The sequence below is a fragment of the Falco rusticolus genome, chromosome 5 (assembly GCF_015220075.1).
Source record: "Falco rusticolus isolate bFalRus1 chromosome 5, bFalRus1.pri, whole genome shotgun sequence".
Taxonomy (NCBI): Eukaryota; Metazoa; Chordata; class Aves; order Falconiformes; family Falconidae; genus Falco; species Falco rusticolus.
The window spans coordinates 30,758,678-30,773,636 of NC_051191.1; the positions used below are offsets into that span (position 1 = coordinate 30,758,678).

General features: G+C 42.6%; 1 protein-coding gene across 4 annotated transcripts in view; it reads left to right on the forward strand.

Annotated features, from left to right (window-relative positions):
• Window positions 1–2,267: 2,267 nt before the first annotated feature.
• Window positions 2,268–14,959, forward strand: part of PPP1R12A (protein phosphatase 1 regulatory subunit 12A) — a 121,906-nt gene continuing 109,214 nt past the window's right edge. For 2 of the 4 annotated variants that reach the window (XM_037389018.1, XM_037389019.1), the window contains exon 1: window positions 2,269–2,635. In XM_037389018.1, the coding sequence (XP_037244915.1) occupies window positions 2,399–2,635 (237 nt within the window). In that variant the 5' untranslated portion in view covers window positions 2,269–2,398. Of the gene's footprint in view, window positions 2,636–14,959 lie in introns of all 4 variants that reach the window. The other 2 variants (XM_037389021.1, XM_037389020.1) reach the window with 2 other exon arrangements.

The window sequence follows — 14,959 nt, forward strand, 5'->3', positions numbered from 1 at the left end:
ATCTATGACCAGAAAGAAAAAGCTGAGCTGGAGGAATGAGGTCAAGGAGAAGGGACTGGAGCTCTGATGGAAACCTAAAAAACATGCTCCACAACAATGAGACTCCCAAGAGAGTGCATTTTGAGTAAGTGCCTATCAATTTGCCTAGAATTACTTTGCTGCTAATAAAGGAATTGATTTAAATACTGTTTGCTGAAATCGGTGTATTACATTCTTCAGCTGTGTGGTTTCTTTCAAGAATCAAATTTACAGTCAGCTAACTAGGGGAGAGAAGGAGAGAAGCAGCATGTTGGGCAGGGTACATGTGAAATACCAGAGACATCTGAGGAAGGAGGACTCAGCTTTTATCTTCTGTTACCTTAGGAAATGGCAGTCCGTTGAGTCTGTCCCCAGTGAACTTTGCCCACGAGGACAAGGCCACAGCAGGCAGCTGAAGCCTGCACAAATGCCCTCCTTAGATGTGAGTCAGCCGGTGAAGCCAAGCTCCTGGCTGGTAACTGTCCATACTGGGCTGATGGTACCAGCGCTATGCCAAAGCACAGCTCAGTCGTGTGAGTAATAAACACTGCAAAGACTGTTTCTGAAGTGCATTACGCAGAGTCAGCCATATTTTCAAACCAGGAGCCTAAACTGTACTTCTGGGTAGTCACACAGGCTGTCAATGGGAAGGTATAAATTAGGTGCCAGGTAATTGTTCATCCACGTACTTGGCCTGCAAATCTTTCTCTGGCCAATCTTCCATCTTGAGTACAAGATGTCATCTTTTATTCATAATCACATTGCCTGCAAATTGTCAGTGCATTGTATATCATGCATTGCTGTATTAGTAAATCTGATGGATACTACGCAAATACCTCAGGATGAAAATCTGTACTGAAAGACATAAGAACAAGGCATTGCTGCTGGTACCTAACAACTACTCCTTCTTGCAAAATGCTGGTGACATTTTTATCAATAAAAATGGAAATATGAAGCCTGAGTAGGCTGCCCACTGTAAGAAGAAGACATTATCATTAGAAAAGAACAAACCATGCAAAATTTCAAGTGCGTGAGGTTTGATGGCCCTCTCATACTATACTTTGTTTCCTATAATTAGTTGCAAATAAAACTTTTTCCAGTAAGTTTAAAACCACATTTTATCCCCAGAGATGATTCAACTTAAAACAAAATACTTATTTTGTATTTTCTGCTAGGAAACAGCTTGTTTCCTAGAAGTTGCAACTCTGAACAAATACATTTTAGTCTTTGTATCTTCAAATGCTGTATGCTTTGTAACTCCTTGTTTTCTCCCAGCAGAAAAGACTGGTGTGCTACTCCAGGTTTCCAGGTAATGGAAGTGAACTTCAAGTAAAATGGACAATGAGCACAGGGATTTGTCCACTGCCATGCCGAAGTGTCAGGACAAATGGGAGATGGTGCTTTTATACAGCAAGCTGCCCTGACGCAGACACGTCTCGCCTCCCAAAACCAAGGATCCTCAGTAAATCACCCTTTTTCCTCCAAGGGGCTGCATTTGCCCCATTTGCCAACGCAGGCAGAAGCGCTGGTGGTGTTGCATGTGGTGTTGCATGGTGGCTGGCAGGGTCAGGCAGCACCTTTGACTCAGTTGCCCCGCAGAGGTGGAGGAGCAGCATCCTTCCAGCCGCTGAAGCCCCTGGGATCGTGGTTTAAGTGCTGAAACCAGGACAGACCTGCATGCCTAAAGCCTGGCTTCGGTTTTCGGGTTTAAGGCCAGCACCAGACACCCCAAGAAACCATACCGCTCCCTCTCCCCACACACTTCGCTTTGGAGAAGTACATCCTTGGTCACCCTCCGGTGACGGCCCTTTCACTAGCAAGGCCCTCACCGCTTTCTACGTGTACCTGTCGGCCTCGCCAGCGCACCCAGGCTGCAGCGGGACAGGCCGATGCCCCGCCCCCCCCCCGAGGCGAGGCCCGGGCAGGCAGCGGGCGCCGTGCGGGGCCGCGCCGTCGGACGCCTCTGGGTCCGGCTCTGCCCCTGCGACCGCAGGGATTTCCGCCCCGGCGGGGCTGGGGAAGCCGGTGACCCTTAGGCTGAACTCTTGAACTCACAGACCCGGGATGAGCTAACCGAGCCGGCCGCGCCCCAGCCACAACACGGGCGGCCCACGGCTGCCGCCGCCCCAGTAGCGCCAGCCCCGCCTCCCCAGCGATCCCCCTCCGCGCCTCCCGCCCCGCCTCCCGGCAATCTCGCGGGGTTATGCTAACGAGGCCGCCGCCGCCGCCCCGCCCCCCAGTTCCCTCCCGCCCTGCGCCCTCCATCTGGGTGGGTGAGAGAGCGAGGGCGAGTGCGGGCCGCGGTGCGCTGTGGGATACTGGCGGTATATAGTCTATCCTCGGTGCGGCGTTAGCTAAGGGGGCCAGGCAGGAGCGGGGTATGAAGATGGCGGACGCCAAGCAGAAGCGGAACGAGCAGCTGAAGCGCTGGATCGGCTCCGAGACTGACCTGGAGCCGCCCGTAGTCAAGCGCAAAAAGACCAAGGTGAAGTTCGACGACGGCGCCGTCTTCCTGGCCGCCTGCTCCAGCGGGGACACCGAGGAGGTGCTGCGGCTGCTGGAGCGGGGCGCCGACATCAACTACGCCAATGTGGACGGGCTCACCGCGCTCCACCAGGTCGGTGCGGAGCCGCTCCCGCCCGCTGGGGGGGCCTGGCCGAGCTCGGCGGCGGGACCGGGGTTTGGGCAGGCAGGGGAGGGGGGGGCGAGGCCGGCCGGCGAGGTGTCCCGCCGGGAGGAGGTGGAGGAGGAAGGGGCCGGAGGCGGCTGCTCTCCCCTCCGCTGGGGGGTGTCGGGGCGGGGAGGGGCCGGGAGCGCGGGGCGGGAGGCGGTGGCGACCGGGGTCAGGCTCCGGGGCGGCCGGCCGGCCGGAGGGGGCCGCAGGGGAGCGGCCCGGGCCGGCTGGGCTGGAGGGGCGGTGGGCTGCGCCCCCTCCCCGCAGGCCGGGCGTCGGAAGGGGGCGGTTGGGCCTCTCCTTCGGCGGGGAGGAGGTGCCGGTGACCCTCTTTCGCTTTCCCCGCTCGCCTCGCTTCCCCTGTCCGCAGCGCCTCCCTCGGGAGGGACGGGGAGAACGGGCCCGCTGTGCTGTCGGGGGGCCGGGGACAGGTGCCCCCCGGCGGAGGGTTGGGGGCCGGCAGCTGAGGGGTGTGGGCTGGCCTCGGCGGCGCGTCCCCCGGCTGCCTCATGCCCGGGATCCCGGTGGCAATTCCCTGCTTCCCCGGTCTCCGCAGCCGCTGAGCCGACTAAACCACGCTCGTGTGTGCGGGCGGGCGTGTGGAGAGCCGGATCATCTATTTCTCTCCGGTTTCTAAGGGAAACCAGTGTTTTGTTCCTAATATAGAAACGCGTATCAATAACAGGCCGCTGGCTTTCTTTACTGATGGCTTCTGCCGCAGTGTGAAAGATGAACTTTAAGGGGAGCAGGGCTCTTAACATTTTTCTTCCGTGCGTTGGAAAGCAGTAAAAAATACCCGAATCCATATTGCTTTGTTCTGGTGTCGGTATGTGGGAGGGGGGTTGGTGCTGAGGGAGATAACTTTCACTTGGGGCAGGGGGGGAATGGAAGGGAAACTGGCTGTGAAGTTTCCTCAAAATGGATGCTTTGTGCATGTTGAACTTCATAGCAGTCTGATTGGAATCTCAAAACGTTAGCCAAATAAGGAAAGGCTGTGGCAATCCGGAGATAATGCGGGTTTGCCTGAATAGTTTTTGTTTCTGTAGAAGGCCAAAAGCTTTCACACAATATTGGATTCACTGGATACTGAAAAAGCAAAAAATGATCTCTGAAGGCTGGATTCTTATTTGTAACTTCAGAAGTTGTTCAGTACTTAAATATTAGATTTCTTAATTATTAGGAGGTGTAGGTCGATCAAGTAGAAGTCTTCCCAGAATGGGTAGGTGAGGTAAATAGGAATTTGTTGTTATACAGTGCTCTTCTCAGTTTCACCACCTCGTTTTTGTTAAATGTATTTTACCCATCTCGTATCATTTTTTCAAGGATGTGAGACTCTACAAATACCTAAGTTGCCCCATAGCACTGGATAGAATTCCCTTCTGAACGTAAAATAAAAAACTCTACTGCGCTTTGCCCTTCTTCCTGTCTATAAGTTGTCACTTGCTCCCTTGTGAAGGGTATTGGTTTACTTTCAGTTGTGAACTGAACTGGAAGAATTAATGTGTGTTGTGGTTAAGCCTGTCGGCATGTTACTGCAGCATGGTTACCTGACTTCAGGCTAGCCTGTCACTTTATAGTGAGGTTTTATGTATTTATCCTTCTCTAATCAAATTACGATTGCTTTGTGCTTCCAGGGAGCTCTGCGTTAGAAGTCATACCTTAACTGGTTAGATCGTTGGGTCAACAAGTTACTGTACTCCAGTAACTGGTAGGAAGGGATGACGTTTGGCTTAACTCTCTTGTTAGAATAAGAGATGAATGGTATTATCTCTCTTCATGAAGTCCAGATGGTGTTTTCAAAATGTCTTTGATACTATATACAGTGAATATTTGAAGCTCTTGCTCAGTCTTCTCCTCGCCCCCTCCCCTCCTCTAGTGATAACCAAAGAGCCTTCTTTGGTTTTAGGATATTAAAAGCAAAGAAGAAGGAAAAATTGTGAAGTTACAGTCCTCTTAAGGCAGTCCAGTAAATAGTTGCCTGCTGCTATAAAAAAAGGCCTAATACAACCCTGCCCATGACCAACTCTTGAATGGTTTCCCTTCATTATTATCAATAAATCTTATTTATCTCTAATGCCATATAAAAGGTGCAAATCATACATGATGCAGTCTATAACCTGAATTTATTTAATCAGATTTGGCTGTAACGTGGAACAAAGCTCTATCTGTTCCCAAAGGAAACTCTTTATAAAAAATTATCCTTCTTCCTGACAGAGTTTTTACTGACATGTTAATTGTGTCAAAGTCCATGTTGTTATGTTTAAGACCACCATAGTTTGCTGTTGCTTTGTGGTGGTTTAATTTTTTTTAATGCTTTCTGTGGTATCCCATGTGGACTCTACTGCTTCACAGGAATAAATTATTTCAGCAAAAGTGACTACCTTTTTTGGGTTGCGTCTAACTTTTTTGTCGTTATTGAGAACAAATGTGTGCATTCAAAATAGCAATATAATTAAATACACTACTCGGGCCTTGTTTTTCCTGCTAGTTCTAGGAAGAGTTTAAGCTGTGTTTTTTCTTCCACAGCCCATCAGAAATCTTTAAATAAAATTGTTTCTCTCAATGCATATGGGAAAGAAAAAATTACAATTGGCTTGGTAGCTCAGAGGAGGAAGGGGGAGAGTATATACGTAGGTACTTTCTTCATCTCTTGATGCTGCCAGTGAGTGATTTTGATCTATATTTGCATGTGCATGAATGAGTGGACTTGCGTGCATCGTATCTGAGGACATGTCGATTGAATAAAACAGTCTTGCAGAAGAGGAGAAGAAAATTGTTGTTGGATGATGATTATTATTCCCATTATAAATAATGCTGGGTTCAAATGTCATTCCCTTTAAGAACTTGTTGTTGTAGTACAGCACAAAGTACAAAACTGTGTATAGCACTCTTCTGTCTGTGGGAGGTATATGCAGTGTAGGATGTTGTGGCAGGGTAGTGTGTATTCTGCTGCAGTATCCTGCATGATGTATGTAGTTTGTGTGTGGAACAGGCATTTGATTGTAAAATTAAGGTCTGATTTAATTTAGTGGGGGATGAAGCTGATTGCTTTTAAATATTGCCTTCTCAGGCAGTTGTCATGCAGGATGAGATCTAACTTAGAGATAGTGCAGCTTTTCTAATATACCTTAACAATTGAATGTAAGGAGCACTTGAGAGCAAAAAAGTCCAAAAGTGAGCTGTGACCTCCCAAATTAACAGTTTGGGGTGGGGAAGTGGTGTATTCTGAAATGATCTTAACAAAAGACTATATACTGTTTTCAGTAAAACCTGGTCCCTTCTAGGGCAAACTTACTTATTTAGAGTGGGATTCAATTCTGTCATTCTGAAAGCTTAGCACCTATCTTCCTCAGAGTTTGGAGACTCCTCCTCTCTTTCCTTGCCTTCCATTAAAGTGCACTTGGTTCACTAACTGTGATTAGAATTTATTGCTTAAGTGACTGAAAGCAGTTTGTCTGAAATGTGCGTAGAGCTTTGTACAGGAAAGAGGAGCCCACCCTTTCTGGGCAGCACCATGGGAAGGCTGTATGTGCTGGGGAGGGACCATGATGTGACCAGTTTCCTGGAAGGCTGGATTTCCTGTGCACACTGCTCCTCTGGGAGCACAATGTGTGTGCTGTGGAGTACCTGCATGCTCCTGATAAAGGCGGCAGCTGAGATTAGGCTGTGGTTAGGTATGACAATTTATGTAGCCTGCTTTTTGGCTGTCCTTTTTCTTTGAGGCTGCTCAGACTGGGGAGGTGGTAACCTGGTTTTTGGCCTCATTCTCTCTGGGTGAGGAAGGTGGGTGCTGCAGTCTGGTTCTGCTACATGGCATGAAAGGAGCATGTCCTGCTGTCATGATCTTACTTCTTCCTGGGGAGGGTACTGATTTGGAGGTAAATAAGGGAAATTATCTCTACTGTTTGTGCATGGGGGCGGGGATCATTGAGTACTATAGCTGTTGTCATTTGTGAAGGCTGAACAGCAAGAGAAGCTCCTAATCCTTAATGAACGTTTTATGTACCCTTTTTTTTTTTTTTTTTTTTTGTCCAGGGCAATTACAGTTTAATTAAGCAAAGTTCCCCAAAGGCTGTCCTCTGTTGCAAATATCTGTTTTTCTGCAAATCTAAATTACTAAATTGAATATGAAGGTGAGACTGTTTTACTGATATTACTTTCATATTAGTTTGCCGGCACAGCAGTATGCAGGGTTAAATAGAAATTCTGATTTGATGCCACTGCTGTAGGACTGCTGCGTTGATCCCTCAGTAGTAATCAAGATGCTGAGAAGCTCTTCACAAGTATGTTTCACTGAACACTTACTCTTTCTAACCGATTATGGACAATTATTGCTGTCTTAGTATTGTCTGTGGGTTCTGTGGGATTTATGTCTTGGATAAGAAGTACCTTCCTTTGCAGGAGTTTCTGCGATGGTTTATGTGAAGAACTCTGTCGGGACTCCTGGTAGCATTAGGTAGGGTTGGCATTAGCTGTCATCCTTGTTGCAACATCCCTTCAGATGGCAAGGAGTGATGAAAAAGGGACATCAAATCTACCAGCACTGGATCCCTTTGCCTTAAACTTGATAGAGGGCATTAAGGTTTCACTGTCGGGATCCTTTTTGACTAATGATAACACAGGTCATGTATTTGAGCTGGGGCCATAGCATGCAGAGCATGTCAAGTCATAAGAGCAAAGAACAGGTTGCCACAGTCTTAAATCTCTAGGGTGTCTGCATCATAGCAGCAGCACGCAGTAACCAAGGGTAAGGAAGGTGTGGAAACAGCTAAAAGCTATCTTAGTAACCTGCTAGCTATGACTTCTGCGCAGCCTCTTTTGGAGACTGAAAATACTGGTGTGTGTGATAAACTTGTTAATTTTTCAAGACTGTCAAGTAAGAGAACTTCCTTTTGTACAGAAAGGCTTATACACAGTTAACAGACTGGATGCCTAAATCTCACTGGAGGGAGAAACAAATGCCTCCAACCTACTGAACCTCCACGGGCTCTTGCTGTAGATGATATACAGCTGAGAATTTTGGAGTCATTTGCTCAGCTTGTATTATGTTATCCTGAGTATGTGTATTTTTTTTTTAATTCTCTATCTGTACAACAAAGCACAGAGAAAATGAGTCGTGCAATAAGCATAATGTTGACTTCACTCAGTGATTAGACTACAGAGGCGTATTTGTTTAAAATCCTCTTTGTAATAGGAGTTGGTTCTTGTGTGGGCCATAGATCTTTCCATAGTTACAGTAGTTAGGTTCAAATTCTACAATAAGTACTTGTTAACTTCCTACTGATCTTGTCATCTAAGATATTTTTTTTTTACCTTCTGAAATGGAGGCAAGTAGAGGAAAAAAGTGATATTTTCATAATATACTTTAAATATAATAGTTGAAATTTAAATGCTGCATTCAAAAGAATTGTGTTCTGCTTGGTGTTTTATAAAAGAAACAATGCTTTCACCTTTTTACATTTATCTCTTAAGCGTCTCTTTTCTTCATGGTCTTTCAAGTTTGAACCTTGGATTTCTATGTTTGATTGCATAGCAGTTTTATTGCTGTAGATATTTCTTGTGCACAGATAGAATTCACATGGGTTATTCTAGCATATAGTAATTATTTTAAGTATTTAAAGCCAAGCTTCCATGTTGGTGTAACTGACCCAAACTTAACCTAGTCATGGAGGAAGAGTTCTGCATTCAATGTAAGGATGAATTCAAGTGGTAGGACTTTAGTCCTACTTCAGTATTTACTGAAGCTAATATTTGGGGACAATTTCTCCTGGTCTGTAGCTATGAATTGCACTGTATCATTAATTTTGCTTTTACAGTAACGCTTTATCTATCGTTTTCAGTGTATTCTTGGCATTCTTAGAACACTTTTTCATGATAAATCATCAAAAGCACCTTGTGAGAGTAGATGAGATGTGCTCTTGTATGTATGAATCAGATGGATGAGAACATGCTTGATTTGAGACCTTTTTGATCTTGGCATTGTGGTAGCATGCACGTTATTTTTTTTTACCAAATTTCTGTTTGTTGGCTAAATCCGGGGCTAGGAGAGAAGCAGTTAGTATAAATCATTAGTAGAGATACAGCTTGGGTTTTCTAACTGAGGATCGGTATTCCACACTTAAGGTTGTATGCTAAATTTTAGTTGGAACAGATGGTTTGACAGGCTCTTGGCCAGTTCTTTACTTGTTTATCCCTTTGCTTGTACTCTCGCTTGCTGTCTCTTTCAAAGTTGTTTCTTGGGCTAGTAAAACATTTATTGCTGGGCTGTCAGTTTTTGAGAGGATTGCAAATTGGTTGCCTTTTTCTGTGTATTTGACTCGTGAGGCTGGGCTGACAGGATGTAGAATTGAGGAACATGCATGTGTTCTAGCAAATACTTAAATTTTATCCAAGAATATATTCATACAGGTTAGACTTAGTCAAACTAATATACTGTAAAAGGGATGTGGTAGTACTTTTGGACAACTGTAGCATAAGTGTACCCTCCTGGGACTCGTGCAACAAAGAAATTGTGATTTAAGCCTTGTTACTGTCAAACTGTAGTATCAATATTGAGTACATGCATGTAGGACATGCAGCGTATGAGGACATTTACCTAAAACATGTTTTATTGGTGCTTAATGACATATTTCTTCATTGGTCTGGACAACTGTAAAAACGCAAACTGGAATGCAGCTGCAAGGCAGTGGAGCTTTTGGTAAACTGGACAGCTTCTGGTGCTGCTGGATGGGTGGAGACATTCCAAGCTCTTGTACTTTCCTATATGCATTCCTGAAATGACAGTCAATGGAAAGCATGGCATAAGAGTGGCAGCATTCCTCAGCTGTTTCCTTTCTAGTAATTTCAAGACTGTAAGGATAGAACAAGAAGGCAGAAGATTATCAGGGTACTTGAGGGTAGGGGGGAAGCATTTCGGGATATTATTTTTTAAATGTTCTGACTAGACCTGGTACCCAGCTTTTCTGTCGCAATTGTTTTTTGAGAATGCTGAATCAGCCACTGTGATTATCCTGGAAACACTGAATCTTTGACTCATTCACAAACCCAAAATTAGAGCAATATGATGAGGCTTTTGAGTAAGACTGTTTCCATTTGTGCCTGAGTGGTGTTAGCACTTTATCCCATTAGCAATCTATTTCTTATACTAATGGCTTCTAAAGATCAGTTAAACAGAGTTGAGTTGGTTTTAAGGAGATGGTGAAACCCCTGAAAAAATCTTGACTGGCAAATGCAGCCTCATTTTAGACCTATTCACAGAAGCAGGTTTGTTTTCAAGGCTGCAAGTAAATAGTTTCTATATTAATGTAACTTCTGAATACTTTCGTTTTCCATTTTGTCTATAACTAGCACATAGCAATCTATTTTCATACTAAAATATCTGTAAACTGTGGTTATTGGAAACTGCTCCAGATCTAAAACATTCTGTCAGTGGCCAAGTTTCGCTGATTTATTTTTTTTACTTTTTTTTCAATTAGTATGAAATATAATTTGATTTATTTTTCCATGTTACGAGTGTAGTTAAGGGTCTTGAGTTCAAACTATGAGAGATTGTTTTTGTCATCAGCTAGCCAGCCAGTGGTGGTTACTATGCAAGTTTTAGTTCTGGGTTGATTATTTATTTAGTTTTGCTGTTGCTGTTTTATCATTTTCATAGTGAAGCTAGAAGAGTAACCAAAGTGGCTTCTATATGCGTATTTGAGGTTTCTTGTACATCAGGAGATTACATGCAAGTCTTGGCCTTGTGTTATGGATCTGAAATACATGTATGCCACTTCTCATATGAATTTCATTTTCCTGTTGTTTTTTTTGTTCTTTCACAGAATGACTAATACGAATGTTCGCAGTGTGAAACCTGTTTATCCTATAGGTTTGAAGCAGAACTAAACTTACCTATTTTTCCTAAAATTTCACACTTGAATTGAGGATTTGTTTAACACAAAATAACAGTATCTTCATCTGGTAACAAAGGCGAACACAGCTGACAGGTGTGTACTCTGATGTGTATATGTGTGGTCAATGCTACCTTCTGAAACACTTAACTCGGATGAAGCTTTCTTAACTTGAACACTTAACTTCAAGAAGCTGCATTACTCTTGTCAAATCCAGGATCCTTGTGGGCCCCTTTTGAAACCAAAATACCATCTCAGAGTTCTGGCTCTGAAGCTTTTGGCTTACTTCATGTCCTGAAGTTTGCTTTAGCATTCTTGATTGAAAATCTATGCTTCTGTTACTGAAGTGGAAAATTTGTTATTTTTAAGTTGCAAAGCATGTCATCCCATGTTTTAACAAAAGTCTTGTTGTTCTCAGTGTGTTCATGAACATATGCAATTACACTTGAATGAGTAGGCTTAATTAAGTGAATAATCTTAATGAAATCAATGAGAGTTTTCTGAAAGTCTCCCCCCCCATCCCAGAGATGAACCAATCCATGTTGTCTGCTCGATCAGTCTTAATTTTGACTACCTTCCCTGTATTCTGTAAAATATAGGTAACCCTTCTTATTGTAGTTGCAGCATTAAGTTATTTTTTTTTATCTAGTTACAGAAAGGCAACAACTCTTAAACTTGTTTTACTGTGGAATTGTTTTCAAATCAATCCAGCCTGGTGCTTTATGTGCTGAACTTGCTGCAGACTTAGGCAGAAATGAATTCCCTTAGCTTTTAATCAACGTGAAAAGGGAATATTGGGGTGAAGCATTGTGCCTGTGGGCCAAGTTTGGACTTCTATTGTTAATTAATAATCTGATTTGTGTCGTCATATAAAACAGTGTTTTTAGAAAGTGTGAAGTTCAGCAAAATTTATTACCACTTATTTTGTTCAGCTACTGCAACTTGCATTATTTTAGGTCCTAATGATAAAGATTTTTTTCAGGAGGACCCCGCACTTTGTCCTACTCAGTGGAAAACAAAAGTTTACTTGTATGAAGAATTTTTGTGTAATGTCAGTTTCTTGGCTTCAGAGTATAGCAGAGCAGAGAGGGTAGGTTGTGCTAACACTGTGGCTATCAGTGTGTTTTTCTCTGTGCATCTCTCTGGATGTGGCTTTCCCTGGTCACTCATTTTCTACTTGCTTTTGCAGGCTGCCTAGTCAAAGGCTTGGCATGTTTGTCTCTCTATAGCTACGCTTTTATGTGTGTAGTAGTGGTATTGAATGCTAATACTTGTATGTCACAGTGCTTATTGGGTACTTGCATGCTTAGGAAGAGAAACAACTTTCCCCATCTTTGTAAAGAAGTAGCTTAACAGATCTAGTGGCTCTTGTGCTTAACACTTCTAATATACTTGTAAAATACTGAAGGCCACTGACAAGTATGTGATTGCCTCTCAAACTTGGTTTTATATGAAATATTTTGTTCATATTTTTACCTGCAATTTGCAGTGTCACATCTTATTCACAGTCTACCTGACTTTGGCCTGATCTGTCAAATGTGACTTCAGAGAAAGCTCATGAAGTTATTGTATAAACAGATTTTACCTATAGCTGTAGGTAAGTATAACAAGTGACTTAAACTACAGTTTCAAAGGAAAACACAGAACAACTTAATGTGGATGCCGGAAGATCCACTGCATGTTTTTTAAAGCGTTCCTTCAGTCGCTGATGTATGTAAGAAGATGTGGGAATGGGGGAGCTCTTTTCCAATTGTTTTCTCAGCAATTGAAGAGAATGCTGTACTCCATAATATAAAAAGTGTTGATTGTAATTACAGCTCTGTGTTTGCAAGCTTAAGTGGTGTTTCGATTTTTAGAATGCCTTCTCTACTGTTTGTTAAAAGATTTGACTGCTGCAAAGAAATAGTACTAGAAATTGTTGCATTTGCTGCATTTCATTTTTGTATGCAAATAGCTCCAGCTATAAATGTAATGAATTTAAAACTGGTGTGTGTGTGTAAATCTAAATTGTAATAGCTTGAGAAAATAAAACAGTAAGTTGGAGGAGCTGCAGTTGGGATCAGGGAAGAGGCTGTCTTGAGAAACTTCTGCTTTAGCAACATATACCTGTACTGGATGCTACTGTAGATACTAATGTGAAGTGTGGACACACGGGCAACCTCTGGCTGTTTGTATATAGGAATTCTTGTTTAGAAGAGGTATTGCTTGCTTTTTCTGAAAGCAGAATGCGAGTTCCTCTATAGAGAATTGTTCTTGAATTAGATAATCCTAGTGCTGACCTCTGTATGTAGTTGTCTTTCAATTAAAACTAGTAATTCCTAACTAATTCCTTGCTAATGAGCTAGCTTTGCCCTAATGAAGAGCAAAAATAATCTAATTTCATAAGGCTGAGAAAAATAATCTAATTTCATAAGGCTGAGTTTTGAATCTGTGTGCTGTTCTGTTGTTTAAGCAATGGTAAAGACAATGCTGTCTTAAGAGGTTACTATAAAAAAGCTAAATGCACAGTAGGCATTTTTTCCTTTTTCTCCCCACAGAGGAGACTGAGCTTTGTATAGTGGTAACTGTGGCTAGCTGACTAACATTAATTGGGGAAGAATATTTAGGGTCAGATACTCAGTTTATGGGTGTGGTAGGTTACTTTTGTCTCTTTGGTAATAATGGCATGTCAGGTGTAACTCCTCCATTTTCATGGAGGGCAGCATGCAGGAGAAGGTATTTATGTCACTGGGAGGAAAAACCTGTTTCTATTTAGCTGTCCCTTTACCTTTTTTTATTGTGCAGTTGTTTTGTGGCAGTTTGAGATACTGCTTTTTATATTACAAAAAAAATGATTCTTAATTGCTAGAGTCATTCAGTGTATCTAAATTTTTAAACAGTATTTCGCCCCCCCCCCCCCCCCAGTCCCTATTGACAGGTCTGAGTATACCATAGATGATGGAAATTCTGTTTGTAGAAACATGCATCATAGGGTTTAAGTGCTAGGTGATTCTGTGGTACTGTCTTAGCATTCCTGAGAAGGACTTTTTGATTTATCTACTTGCTAGTTACAGGTTAGCTAGTATTCAGGTTTAGTTTGTTGGTTTTGGTCTTGTTGAAGGCTAGGGGCTTCCCCAAAGTATTTGAATGTCACGTTGCCTTCAGTAAAACTTTCGTGCTCAAACATGTCATTTCCCTTCTCTTGTCAAGAAAAGCTACGACCCTGAAGAAGCTTTATTAAAGACTAGTACAAATATTTAATATGTTTTTTGAGTGCAGTTGAATATAGTTCTTCAGTAAAACCACTATGGAGTTCTGAGTATTTTCTTAATCAGCATTTTCAGTTCACAATTCATAAAGATTGTGTAAAGTAAAGATGAAACTGAAGTAGCAGCTGCAACGTTCGGTACCTGATTGAGTGGAGGCCTATAACTGATTAGTCACTCACTTTTAAGTAATCGCCTTATTTTGTATCTACCAATGGAGATTCACACATATGAACTCAGTTTGTGCAGTTGGAAGCACACTTCTCAAGAATGCTATAGTAGTTGCAAGTTCCTGATGCAAAGTGCCTTTAACTAGACTTCAGAACCTCCCAGTTTCTGGCTAGGATTGCAGATTTCTTATTGAAATTCCAATAAGCCTACTGTAACCATTTGGTCACTTGAATTTTCTCTTGATTCTAGCATGATTGTCCATCCTGTCATTAAGGCAGGAATGGTACAGTAACCTGAGAAGATGTTCCACGTTAAGTGAAACAGGAGAAAGGAAAAGATTACAACTCAAAATGAGAAGGTCACACTGCATTTGGTGAAGTTTTGTATTTTGATGTAGCAGATGGATTGACTGCATGACATGTTTGTGAGGGGATAGAAGTAATTTAAACCTTCTGGAGCTGTCATCTGTTTTTGCTGCAAGAAAACCTACCCATGTGAGAATCACTGTACCTGTGAACAATAGCCTGTGGCACAAGGAACGTGGAAGTAGGAGAGTTTTTCTGCATGTGTGTGGAGCAGTTCCTGAGGAAGATCAGCTGTTGAGTGTCGACTTCAGTTTGACTTACTAAAACTTTACAAAAGCCAGAAAAGCCTACTAAGACAAGATACTTGATTAATAAGATGGTGGATTTTAAAAGCTGTTGATGCTATTAATTTTTTGGTGTTCTTTCTTAGTGTCCTGTATGTGTATATGCTGGATTAAAACATGAAAACAAGAAAATACTGGCACTGAACAATTGAAGTGATAGTAGTCTTGTGAAAGGTATTTTTCCATTTAAGATTATTTTCAAAATATGGCATATAAATAAAAAGCATCAGTAAAAGTTGAAGGCATGCAAACTATAGGGATTCCAATAAAAGACCAAACGGCACTTCAAAAGTAACTTTCTATTAAAAAGGCT